Below are 13,732 nucleotides of genomic sequence, written 5' to 3' on the forward strand. Positions count from 1 at the left end.
TTGCTTGAGTCGACCTTTTGACCATCCTGACCTAATGCCATGTCGACTTTTTCATGTGTTGACCTGTCTGACGACAAATAATGTTCAACCTTTTGACTGCCGACCTAATGACGGCATACACATTGTGTGCAGATTTGTTGAGGTGTCTTGCTAACATATTTACATAGCCACAAATGGAAAATGTCTTGCTTATAAATACGGTATACGGTCATTAGGTCGACACTATTAGGTAGACATGCTGAAAGGTTGACGGGTCATTAGGTCGACACAAGCATTAGGTTTTTTAAGCCGACATGTGCCGACAGGCGGTATTTCATGCCCTACCATCCACTACGGCGTGGTGGGAGAATGAAACAGTGTGTCAAGCGTAGCGGTGCTACGTTTCAGTGTCCATGTTGACTGTGTCGACATTCCGGAAAAAAAACAAAAAACATGTGGACCTTTTGACTGTCGACCTAATGACATGTCGATCTAGACCTTTGTAACCTTTAGCATGTCCACCTAATCTTGTCGACTCAGTGCTTGTCGACCATCTTCTTGTAGACCAAATGATCCATATTTGTAGCAAGGGACACTCCTATCCACACTAGACCTTGGCATCTCATGTTTAACACAATTAGATTGCAAGCTTTCTGTTTCATTGTTTGTCCCTGCCTTATTACCAGCGTATGACTGAACTGAACCCCCAGTGCTGCAGTAGAAAATCATTTACCAATGCAGAACATGCACTGTTTCTCTTTAGAGGAACTACAAGTCTCAGCATGCTCTGCTGTATAACAGAAAGCAGAGTATTGTATGGTTCTATAAAAGCCAGAGGGCTGTCTAAATACAGTGGACAAAATAAGAATTATCCAGTACAGTCAGGAGGTGGCAGATAACACTGGGGACAGAGGATCATGTTTAATGACATTCAGTGGTAATAATTCAGGTTCAGGTGAGGTTACCTTCCCGTTCACGTGAGGCACACTGACCCATATATTGAGAAACACTGACTTAGAGGAACACTCAAGGGGTTAAGGAGAGCTAGCGCAGCTGTGTGGTACCCAGAATGCAGTGGGGGATGGACTGATGCTGGAGCTCTTTCCCTCTCCTCCTCCTCCAGCATCCTCAGCATCTCTGCCTCTCATCCCTTATGCATAGAACGTACATTCAGAGAGAACAGGCTCTGGGATACCCCCAGCATGGGCCAGCAGTAAGGGCTATGGGAGACCAGACCAGCGTAGGTGGGGGGAGGCTGCCAGCCTCCCCCGAGCCTGAGATGGAGGCCAGGATCCAGAAAGCAGTGGAGTTTAAGACGGAAGGAAACTGCTGTTACAAGGACAAAAAATTCAGGGATGCAATAGGCAAGTACCACCGGGCCCTGCTGATACTCAAGGCTGTCCATGAAGACGGGGAAGAGAGGAAGGCCCACGGTGGAGCTGGGACAAGGATGACGGAGGCTCAGAAGGTGCGGGTGGAGGCCACAGAGATCGAGTGTTATGACAGCCTGACTGGTAGGTGGTGGAGGCTGCGGGATGCAGTTGTGGAAGGGGAGGAGGGTTCACTGATGTGGAAGTAGCAGAGATTACCCAATGTATTGTGAGTCAGTGGGGGAGAAACAGGGGTCGTTAACCTCTGGTGTGCCAGAAAAGGCCCAGAATAATGTCACTACTGCTGCCCAGCCTCTCAGTTTGGTACATTATATATATATATATATATATATATATATCACCCTGCAATGGAGGGGATAGCCTGTCTCATAGTTCCTGTCTGTGTCACGGTGTCACCCGGCAATGGGAGGGATAACACGTCTCATAGTTCCTGTCTGTGTCACCCCGCAGTGGGAGGGATAACGCGTCTCTCAGTTTCTGTCTATGTCACTGTGTCACCCTGCAGTGGGAGGGATGCCACGTCTCATAGTTCCTGTCTCTGTCACTGTGTCCCCCTGCAGTGGGAGGGATGCCACGTCTCATAGTTCCTGTCTGTGTCACTGTGTCACCCTGCAGTGGGAGGGATGCCACGTCTCATAGTTCCTGACTGTGTCACCCTGCAGTGGGAGGGATGCCACGTGACGTCTCATAGTTCCTGTCTGTGTCACTGTGTCACCCTGCAGTGGGAGGGATGCCACGTCTCATAGTTCCTGTCTCTGTCACTGTGTCACCCTGCAGTGGGAGGGATGCCACGTGACGTCTCATAGTTCCTGTCTCTGTCACTGTGTCACCCTGCAGTGGGAGGGATGCCACGTCTCATAGTTCCTGTCTCTGTCACTGTGTCACCCTGCAGTGGGAGGGATAACGCGTCTCTCATTTCCTGTCTATGTCACTGTGTCACCCTGCAGTGGGAGGGATGCCACGTCTCATAGTTCCTGTCTCTGTCACTGTGTCACCCGGCAATGGGAGGGATAACACGTCTCATAGTTCCTGTCTCTGTCACTATGTCCCCCTGCAGTGGAGGGATGCCACGTCTCCTAGTTCCTGTCTGTGTGACTGTGTCACCCTGCAGTGGGAGGGATGCCACATCTCATAGTTCCTGTCTCTGTCACTTTGTCACCCTGCAGTGGTAGGGATGCCACGTCTTATAGTTCCTGTCTCTGTTCACTGTGTCACCCTGCAGTGGGAGGGATGGCCACGTCTCATAGTTCCTGTCTCTGTCACTGTGTCACCCTGCAGTGGGAGGGATGCCACGTCTCATAGTTCCTGTCTCTGTCACTGTGTCACCCTGCAGTGGGAGGGATGCCACGTGTCATAGTTCCTGTCTCTGTCACTGTGTCACCCTGCAGTGGGAGGGATGCCACGTTTCATAGTTCCTGTCTGTGTCACTGTGTCACCCTGCAGTGGGAGGGATGCCACGTGTCATAGTTCCTGTCTCTGTCACTGTGTCACCCTGCAGTGGGAGGGATGCCATGTGACGTCTCATAGTTCCTGTCTGTGTCACTGTGTCACCCTGCAGAGGAGGGATGCCACGTCTCATAGTTCCTGTCTCTGTCACTGTGTCACCCTGCAGTGGGAGGGATGCCACGTCTCATAGTTCCTGTTCTCTGTCACTTTGTCACCCTGCAGTGGGAGGGATGCCACGTCTCATAGTTCCTGTCTCTGTCACTGTGTCACCCTGCAGTGGGAGGGATGCCACGTCTCATAGTTCCTGTCTCTGTCACTGTTTAACCCTGCAGTGGGAGGGATGCCACGTCTCATAGTTCCTGTCTCTGTCACTGTGTCACCCTGCAGTGGGGAGGGATGCCACGTCTCATAGTTCCTGTCTCTGTCACTGTGTCACCCTGCAGTGGGATGGATAACACATCTCATAGTTCCTGTCTCTGTCACTGTGTCACCCTGCAGTGGGATGGATAACACATCTCATAGTTCCTGTCTCTGTCACTGTGTCACCCTGCAGTGGGAGGGATGCCACTTGACGTCTCATAGTTCCTGTCTCTGTCACTGTGTCACCCTGCAGTGGGAGGGATGCCACGTGACGTCTCATAGTTCCTGTCTCTGTCCCTGTGTCACCCTGCAGTGGGAGGGATGCCACGTCTCATAGTTCCTGTCTCTGTCACTGTGTCAACCTGCAGTGGGAGGGATGCCACGTCTCATAGTTCCTGTCTCTGTCACTGTGTCAACCTGCAGTGGGAGGGATGCCACTTGACATCTCATAGTTCCGGTCTCTGTCACTGTGTCACCCTGCAGTGGGAGGGATGCTACGTCTCATAGTTCCTGTCTCTGTCACTGTGTCACCCTGCAGTGGGAGGGATGCCATGTGACGTCTCATAGTTCCTGTCTCTGTCACTGTGTCACCCTGCAGTGGGAGGGATGCCACGTCTCATAGTTCCTGACTGTGTCACTCCGCTGTGGATGAAATAACACCTCTCATAGAACAGGAGATGTACTAATCATAGGAGAGAGATAGTATATCGGCCAATCAGCCCTTTCGTTACTTTGCACTATACAGTATACTGTACATTGCATCGGTTTAATGTCCGTTCTCCGGACGCGATGGCGATTCTGATCATGCAGGAAAAGTGCAAAGAAAAGCTTTCTGTCCAATGACGGCTCGCGCTCACCATACTAACATATAGGGCTGTGGATCACGCATGGAGAGCGGGTGCCACTTTCTGCAAGGAAACACGCTCGATGGAAAGCACTAAGCAGACCTGAGTTATGCCACAGGCTTTATTTCTGCTCTATGAATAGATCTATTTATCTTTCTCCACTTTATCTCGCTCCTAGCCTTAGTACATCTGCCCCTGTATCTGGAGCATAATGATCAGAGCAGGATCTTACCACTCAGGATCGCCAAGTAATGCCAGCAAAAAGCCCCAGAATGCATTGCATTTTTTACATTTGTGTCCACATATTCCTTTTAGTACATCCCACCCATTGTATCCTTCTGGCTGTGTCGCTGTGTCACCCTGCAGTGGGAGGGATAAACCAAATCTCATGCTCACCGTCTGTGTCACCCTGCAGTGATTGCGATAAAACATGTCACAGTATCCTTCGGTGTCACCGTGTTACCCTGCAGTAGGGATGTCCATCGATCTAGGATGATTTGAAATCATTGATGGTTTATGGCCAATGTTGAATACTTCTGCCATCGATGGAAGAGAACCAGATCCCTCCATCGATGTCACAGCAGTACCGATGTCCCCTCCCCCCCCCCCCCCCAAGGTGTCGGGATATAGAGCATAGCTCAACCCCCATCTACCCCCAACCATCCTGAAGTCCCACCTCATGTTCTGATTGGCCCACAAGCCAGTCAGTCAAAGAAAATGGATGTCCATCGATAGTTAAAACTATCAATGTTTATCCATCACATAGTTTGCTACTATCGAAGGCTGGTTGCAGTATCGCCATCGATGGCAATCATCGGTGGCACCTGCACCTATGGCCATCCCTACCCTGCAGTGGAAGGGACAGGCTCTTTATACTTTATGTTACTCTGTAGTGGGCAATATGGTGTACAACGGAAGGTTACCTGTTGCGGTCCCTCCATCATACATGTGGCCGGTACCTAATATTTGCAGCTAACCCCCGAAAATGGGTGTTTTCAGGGCTATACAATGACAAATGCCCCCATAGTTTCTTCTGCCTGTCCTTAGATAACCCTTCAGTAGGATGGGCAGACCCTATGTAGAACAGCTTTGTTCCATCCCTGTAGTAGAGTGGGCAGACAAGTCGTCTGGTAATTACCTGCTGTCTGTGTCACTGCAGTGGGAGGGGCCTTGCTCTGTGGGATTAGTGACATCATGTGTTCTCTCTCTCTCTCTCTCTTTCCCCTGACAATTGCTCTCTGCAGCCTGCCTGCTCCAGTCAGAGCTGGTGAATTATGAGCGGGTGAAGGAATATTGCCTGAAGGTGCTCGAGAAACAGACCAGCAACTTCAAAGCCACGTACCGTGCTGGCATCGCATTCTACCACCTAGGGGACTATGGAAACGCTCTGCTTTATCTCAAAGAAGCCCGGATCAGGGAGCCTGCAGGTATACCCATGGGTGGCACTGGTGCCATGCTGTCTGCCTACCACTCGCAATTCCCCGGGGAGGAATCGCCCTCTCATTTTGCAGTAACTTACTCAGAATGTCTTGTTGTTTACCAGCTCTGTGTGATAGTCTGATTCGGGGACTCACTGTCTGATTGGCAGGGTCTGGTTAATGATGGGTGTTGTAGTTCATTAGGGATTATAGGGTTAAATATATTCGCCTCCTAAGATATTGTGTGTAGCAGTCACATAAAGAGACTTTGGAGGATATTCAATCCCCGCCGCTATTTCCGACAGCAATGATGAGGCAGCTTAAGAGAACGGACCCGATTTTAAAAACAGTAGGGTCCGTTTATCCAAAAACAGCTGTAGATTGTTGGGTTGGTATAGGAAATGCTCCAATGAGGATCAGTGGTCAGAATTCAGTCTCACACAACTTAAGAGGCCAATGGACCTGTTACATGTTAAAGCAACATGATGTATCGGAACATCACACATGGGGCAATGTATCAAGCTTCAAAAAGTTATAAGGCGCCCACGGGATTATGTTGGTTGCCTTGTAATGTTACCTTTACCTTAAATGCCTATAAATAATTCACACGGACACCTTAACTAAAAATAAGACTCAGACAACCATGGCGTAAGTTTAAAATGGTCAAGTTATTTATTTAGGTGGTATGACCCTTGTTTGTCTATCAGATGGCCAAAAAGAGCACTTGAGACCAGCACCAGTCAGAGGTGTATGCCAATGGCAGCGACTGCATCGCTCCAATCTAACAAACACACCCTTATGTAAGGTACAGCCTGCACCGTGACGGCTCCTCGCCCACTCTAAGGTAAGGCGCGGACACCTCAAGGAAGTGCCCACCGTCCCCGCTCAACTCGGGACTCACCGTCCTGGCAAAGGGGGGGGGGGGCAATACCGCACGGTGACCACCTGACACCTCACCCCGACTGCTGGTCGAGAGCGCCTTCTCGACGATTTTTAAACTAAAACTAAATTTACCAATTGTTTGGACAGCCCGTAGGCAATGTGGACCAGAGAAAGAAAGAAGAAAAAAGGGAAGGGAGGGTGGGGATCCGGATTCCAAGAGGAAGTTCCTCCCCCAGAGCTGGACCCTATATACCCTGCTTAAGCTGCCTCCCCTTTTGCTGCTGATTGGCCCAGCGACCCCACCTGGCTAAAATGCCTGTGAATGATCCACTGCACCATTGCTGCATTGCTTATATAGTTAACCCCCAAATCCCCGGGCTCTTAACTGCACTCTGGCCTATGCTGCCCTCGTTTTGCCTAAAATGGAGTGTGATAGACAGCCAGCCAATCAGCTCCTAACTGCCATCGTACAGACTGGTGTTGAAAAATGGCAGTCAGGAGCTGGTTGGCTGGCTGTTTATCACTCTCTATTTCATGGTTTCTTCAAACTGCGGCCCTCCAGATGTTGTGAAACTACAAATCCCAGCATGCCTTGCCACAGTTTTAACACTCCCTTATAGCAAAACTGTGGCAAGGCATGCTGGGATTTGTAGTTTCACAACATCTGGAGGGCCGCAGTTTGAAGACCCATGCTTCTATTTTATCACTTTTTGAAAATGTATACATCTGGTCCATGGTGCTTAGGTCACAATTGCTGATGCCAGGCCCATAGGGCAGGGTGGCATTTGCAGTGGTCATAAATGAGATGAAGAAACTTTGGCAACCTTGTCATCTGCTACACACAGCTCTCAGGATCCAGAATCTCTACAATACAGCGTTATAAAACAAAATGGTTTTTTTTTGTGACTTTTGTTTTCTAGCTTTAATTTACATTTTATGCAATTAGCTATTTTCAGGGAGCACACGTGGATTTCTAGAAGGAGGTTTTTGAAATAAAATCCACAATCTCCCACTCAGCAGAATATTGGGACAAGTGTGGAGGACTGGGGGAGCGGTAGAAGAACCTAGTACCCACTCTGGACGTATACTGTATTGTACACATTGGTGTTTTGGAATACAGTATTAATAATTACCATTATAGATGGTCTATATAGTATATACAGAAGGCATAAGTGGTTAGGAAAAGGTTAAATATCCCATAATAAATACACATACTGTACATAATAGACCCTGTAGGAGATAAAACTTCACTTTCTAAGCACACATTCTCCCACCTCATGGTAAGATGTCTGTCTCTTCTTCTTGGCAACTACTCTCTGGTCCAGACACAGCAAACTTGGTAGAAGAACCTGCTATCACTGGGCATGTTTATCAGAGAATGCAGGTGCAAACCAGCGGGTGTGGATCATTTATTCTACAGCAAGTTGGTTGACAGTCATTAGTTCGACATGGGTTTAGGTCGACAGATAATTAGGTTGACACAAGCATTAGGTCGACAACGGCAAGGTCGACAGTCAAAAGGTCGACATGGGGTTTTTCACAGTTTTTTGAGCCAACATGTCGAAATGGACAATGAAACGTAGTGCCGCGTGCGCTCGCCATGCTTCGGGCACTATTTTATTCTCCCACCATGCCCTAATGGATGGCAGGGCATGATATACCGCCTGTCAGCACATGTTGGCTTAAAAAACATTGAAAAACTCCATGTCGACATTTTGGGCCTAATGCTTGTGTCGACCTAATGACCGGTCGACCTAGACCCTTGTCGACTTTTCAGCATGTCGACCTAATAGTGTTGACCAACTTGCTGTAGACCAAATGACCGTTTCCCAAATCAGCTGCTTGGCCCTATTATATTGCAGTGTGTATATAGTATTAAATATGAGTAAAGAGATTGCCTTCAGGCAGCTGCTGTACCATTCTCTCCATCCTGTGATGGTGTTACCCACTGATCAGGTGTTAGGTGAACAGAAGCTCAGGTCTAACGGCCCTTTATACAGAAAACGTTAAGCGAGCCAGCTTCCTCGGTGTACTCAGTACTCTTTACCATGGCCTCCGTGTTGACCAATGAATTTGTACAGCCTGCTCTGAAACACATGAAGGTACCAGACATTGGTGACCACTCCCCTCTAAGCCCTTTATGACCCGCTGTCTGTCCATTTATCAAAAATAACGGTCACAATTTCACAGCAGATGCTTAGTGTCACGCAACCATAGCAACCTGTCAGATTAAAATTCTTATTTATTTAGCAGCTTCTGGAAGACAATCTCTTATATATTTAGCCAGATCTGTCACTCAACCCCTGTGGAGAACGTTCCTGTGTAAAACAGTTTCACTTTCATGTGTCTGACGTTCCATCCCCTTGACATCACCTCCCCCCGCCCAGCCAGGGCTACAGTACACGCCCACCATCCACCATTACTCCACAGCCACCATCCACCATTACTCCTGCACATCCCTACCCTCTGCCAGGACCCCCGCGCCCCCCCCTCCCGCGATTCGCGGGACCCCCCGCGCCCCCCCCCCTCCCGCGATTCGCGGGACCCCCCCGCGACCCCCCCTCCCGCGATTCGCGGGACCCCCCCGCGACCCCGCGAATCGCGGGACCCCCGCGACCCCCCCTCCCGCGAATCGCGGGGACCCCCGCGACCCCCCCTCCCGCGAATCGCGGGACCCCCCGCGACCCCCCCCCTCCCGCGAATCGCGGGACCCCCCGCGACCCCCCCTCCCGCGATTCGCGCGACCCCCCCCCTCCCGCGATCCCCCCTCCCGCCATTCGCAGGACCCCGCACCCCCCCTCCCGCGATTCGCGGGACCCCCGCTTTCCACCCTCCCGCGAGTTGCGGGACCCCCGCAACCCCCCCTCCCATGATTCGCGGGACCCCCGCGAACCCCCCCCTCCCGCGATTCGCAGGACCCCCGCGACCACCACGGTATCCGGACTATTGTTAGACAGCACTTACATCGACAGCCATTACATCGACACCATTAGTTCGACACCTCAATAGGTCGACATGGTTTTAGGTCGACATGTTATTATGTCGACAGCTCATTAGGTCGACAGCTCATTAGGTCGACATGACTTTAGGTCGACACTGCCATTAGGTCGACAGTGTCTATGTCGACAGTCAAAAGGTCGACATGGTTTTTTTCACTGTTTATTGAGCCGACATGTGCCGACAGGCGGTATTTCATGCCCTACTATCCACTAGAGCGTGGTGGGAGAATAAAATAGTGTGCCGAGCGCAGCGAGGCACTGTGCCCGAAGCATAGCGAGCGGCTGCGGTACACTTCAAACTGTGTCCATGTTGACTGTGTCGACATTTCGGCCCAAAAACAGTGAAAAAACCCATGTCGACCTTTTGACTGTCGACATAGACTCTGTCGACCTAATGGCAGTGTCAACCTAAAAACATGTCGACCTAATGAGCTGTCGACCTAATGAGCTGTCGACATAATGACATGTTGACCTAATGACATGTCGACCTAAAACCATGTCGACCTATTGAGCTGTCGAACTAATGGTGTCGATGTAATGGCTGTCGATGAAAGTGCTGTCTAATATCCGTCCCAGACCCGACCACCCCCTCCCGCGATTCGCTGGACCTCCGCAACCACCCCCTCCCGCGAAACGCGGGACCCCCGCGACCCTCCCGCAAATTGCGGGACCCCAGCGACCCCTCCCTCCCGCGAGCCCCCTCCCGCGATTCGCAGGACCCCTGCATCCTCCCCTCCCGCGATTCGTGGGACCCCTGCGACCCCCCCTCCCGGCATTAAAAGGGACCCCCGCGACCCCCCCTCCCGCGATTCACGGCAGCACCCCCCTACTGTGATTTGCGACCCCCCTCCCGCGATTTGCGGGTCCCCTTCACACATTCGGGGACCCCACCTCCCACGATTCATGCCCCCCTCACGCAATTCACGGCACCCCCCACACCCCCCTTCCTGCGATTCGCAACCCCCCAAGACCCCCCCTCCCGCGATTCACGAAACCCCCCGTAGCGCCCCCCTCCCGCGATTTGCGGGCCCCCTTGGCACCTCTCGCAATTTGCGACCGCCCCGTAATTCACACATTCGGGGACCCCCCCTCCCGCGATTCATGCCCCCCTCACGCAATTCACGGCACCCCCCATACCCCCCTTCCTGCGATTCGGAACCCCCCACGACCCCCCCTCCCGCGATTCATGCCCCCTCCCGCGATTCACGGACCCCCGCACCACCCCCCTGCGCCCACCCTCCCTTGATTCACGCCCCCCTCATGCAATTCACGGCAACCCCCCACACCCCCCCTCCTGCGATTCGCAGCCCCCCCACGACCCCCACCTCCTGCGATTCATGACCCCTCCCGTGATTCACGGACCCCCGCACCACCCCCCCCCTGACTCACGGCACCCCACGCGCCCCTCCCGCAATTCACGGACCTCCGCAACCCCCCCTCCCGCAATTCACTAACCCCGACAACCCCCCTCCCGCAATTTGCGGACCCCCCCTTCCCACGATTCAAGCCCCCCCGCGCCCCCGCCCACGATTTGCGGACCCCCGCCCCCTCCCGCTAACCGCGGATCCCCACACACCACCCCCCCTCCCGCAATTTGCAGACCCCCCAGACCCCCCTCCGGCAATTCCACCCCCCAGCGGACCACCGCGGCCCCCGCTCCTGCATTTCACGTACCCCCGTGACAATGGGGGATCCTGTACCACCACAAGCAGGTACCGCCCCTAGGTGGGAAATCCGGCCCTGGCTGCCGCACTGCAGGTTTCCCCACTGCCCTCTGCACCAGCGCCACAACTTTTATCAATGTCTTGCCCACATACCACTATTATACAGCCTCCTGCTCTCATGCACGCTCACTCCCTCCCAGTGGGAGGAGACACTCACCCACTGCCGGGAGCTGCATACTGTCCCCCCACCCTCCTCCAGTTCTAGGGATGCCCATCGACCATCAATGATTTTCAAATAATCGATGGTTTATGGCCAATGTTGAATACTTTTGCCATCAATGTGGGAGGACACTGCCCTGCCTCCTGTTCTCCTGCCCCGTAACTTCCGCCAGTGGAGACCCGCTCACCCTGTGTTGCCCACATTCCCCTTTCATGCTTTACCGCCCAGCCTCCTGCTCTCATGCACCCTAACTCCCACCCAGTCGGAGGAGACACTGACTCCTGTATTTCTGTGCTGCCCCGCTGGACCCTCACCCACTGGCAGAAGCTGCACAGTGTCCACCACCCTCTTTAGTCCCCCGTATGCCCACACACCCCTATCACTACCCAGGTTCCTGCTCTCCTGAACCGTAACTTCCACTACTGGGTAATCGCTGACGCTGTGTTGCCCACATACCCCTATCATGCCTCATATCCCAGCCTCCTGCTCTCATGCACCCTAACTCCCACCCAGTAGGAGGAGACACTGACTCAGGGCCACCGTCCGGTACTGCCACGCTGGACCCTCACCCACTGCCAGAAGCTGCAATACAGGGCATCTTTCATACAATTCTAACCATATTTCTCACAATACAAATGTTCACAAATTAAGGGGCGTAGCCCCTTACGCCGGTGTGAAGAGCGCCCGTAGGGCGCGATGAATCACCTAGTAGAATATATAATCTGTTTGGTTGCTATGGGCAACATCTCATCTTCAATAGAACTCCCATCTTAGTAAATTTACCCATGAGTAAAGTATGCTGGCTGGTTTAGTGAGCAGGTGCTAGTAATGGGAATATGGGTGCGGGATGCAGTAACATCAGCAGCCTTAGTCCGCCGCACATCGCCGGCTACCGCATTGATAATTATCGCATATGCCCTAACATATGCGATAATTATTGCAAAGGACAGCGGCTCCCCCTCCCTCCCTTACCCGACCGGCTGATATCCTGCAGCTGCTGCAGGCTCCGCCTCCTCCCTGCAACCCATCATTTCATCATTCTGTTTATCGACTTAGAAGATGTAGAAACGCTGTATGTGGATTTGTCCAGCTCTGCATAGATAAATAGGACTAAAATGGGACTATTTTCCTGTTTCCCTTCAGACACCAACGTTCTTCGCTACATCCAGCTGACAGAGATGAAAGTGCAGAGATCAAGCCAGCGGGAGAGGAAAGCATTGAAGGAAGTGATTGGATAGCCCACTGTGAGGGCCTGCTCCTGCCCAGGCCTGTATGTGAGGATACTATGTGCGCCGGTACTGAGCATTCCCCTGTACAAACCTCAACAGTCTCCCTCTGGCCAGGAGGCCGCAGAATAACAACACAGCTCTGGCACTTTATATAAATGATATCATTACATGGATCAGGTTTTAGATCTATCTCCCTCTCAACTACCTAGAATGTGTCAACGCATGTATTGTGCGTATATATGTATATTACATGATATAATATATGTACACACTCATATGACGGGTCATGCTCAGTAGCAGTGGTGGCAGCATGACAAGTTCACGGGGCCCCGCAGCGCCAGTTCTCAACCTCCCACCTTCCTCTTATCAAGAAAATTCAGCCAAAAATGACTTTTTCCCAGTTCGTACCCAATATAATTGGATGCATAGCATTACGGGCATCAGTTAATTACAAATTCGACAACAATACAAAGAGCGGATTTATTTAGTCACTGGGGAATATACTTCCTGCTGCACACAATCTCTAAAGGACATAATTAAGGATTCCGCATTGCACCACCATCACCACCACCCCCTCCGCACAAGACCACTACAGAACTAGATTTATTGCATTGCCACCAGATCTCTCATAGGAATGACCAAGACCCTGCAGAAAATTGGATGTAATTGTGATGGCTGATGATGCGATACATTGAGTAAACGCCGGCTCTGCACCTTACGACTGCCGCATCTAATGCTCCGCACGTTCAGCGCAAGCTGGAATCTCTCCAAGGAAGACGTGCCCTCTTATTCCGTACAAAGGGCCAGTGTGGCTCCTTCTTCAGTCTCATAAGGATGTTGTGTAGGACTTTCTTTTGTAAATAAAAGCAACAAACTGTGTGTCTGCATTTCATTGGACAAAAAAATGGCAGGTATTTCATGAGGTAAATCTGACAGGTTTTCCCCAGATCTCATTATACAGATCTGTGGAGAAATAGTTGAAGAAATCAATGATGGAACGTTGTATTTTAGGGTAAATGTAGAATTTATGGATTTTTTGATGGTTTAGCCGCATTTTAAAGCTTGGTACATCTGGCCTGGGTGAGAGAAGAGTGTATTCTGCCACTGTTTCCAGGGCTGCCATCAGGAAATTTGGGGCCCAGGACTCATTTCCAGTCCGGCGCCCCCCCCCCCCCCCCCCCTCAGTTGACTTACCATAACCCGGCTCCTGTTCCCCCATCTCCTCTTCCGCTGAGCTTTAGCGGAGTGCAGGCTTTTTCAACTCAGGATGCCGGCGGCCAATTAAAATGCAGCACCGGC

The 13,732-nt window shown here is 51.6% G+C and overlaps 1 protein-coding gene across 1 annotated transcript; it reads left to right on the forward strand.

Moving 5' to 3' along the window:
• Nucleotides 1–1,035: 1,035 nt before the first annotated feature.
• Nucleotides 1,036–13,312, forward strand: TTC9B (tetratricopeptide repeat domain 9B). The gene is made up of 3 exons (XM_083159740.1): nt 1,036–1,493; nt 5,266–5,448; nt 12,348–13,312. Exons 1-3 carry the CDS (start codon nt 1,133–1,135, stop codon nt 12,440–12,442), a joined length of 639 nt encoding a protein of 212 aa, XP_083015866.1. The 5' UTR covers nt 1,036–1,132; the 3' UTR covers nt 12,443–13,312.
• Nucleotides 13,313–13,732: the final 420 nt, after the last annotated feature.

Source organism: Crinia signifera, chromosome 9 (genome assembly GCF_055691185.1).
Source record: "Crinia signifera chromosome 9, ASM5569118v1, whole genome shotgun sequence".
Taxonomy (NCBI): domain Eukaryota; kingdom Metazoa; phylum Chordata; class Amphibia; order Anura; family Myobatrachidae; genus Crinia; species Crinia signifera.

Bases quoted from the DNA above. Each gene is read 5' to 3' on its own strand.
- TTC9B (XM_083159740.1), top strand. From the start codon at position 1,133: ATGCATAGAACGTACATTCAGAGAGAACAGGCTCTGGGATACCCCCAG. The intron at 1,494-5,265 runs GTAGGTGGTGGA...TGCTCTCTGCAG, and splicing joins GTGTTATGACAGCCTGACTG to CCTGCCTGCTCCAGTCAGAG. The intron at 5,449-12,347 runs GTATACCCATGG...GTTTCCCTTCAG, and splicing joins CCGGATCAGGGAGCCTGCAG to ACACCAACGTTCTTCGCTAC.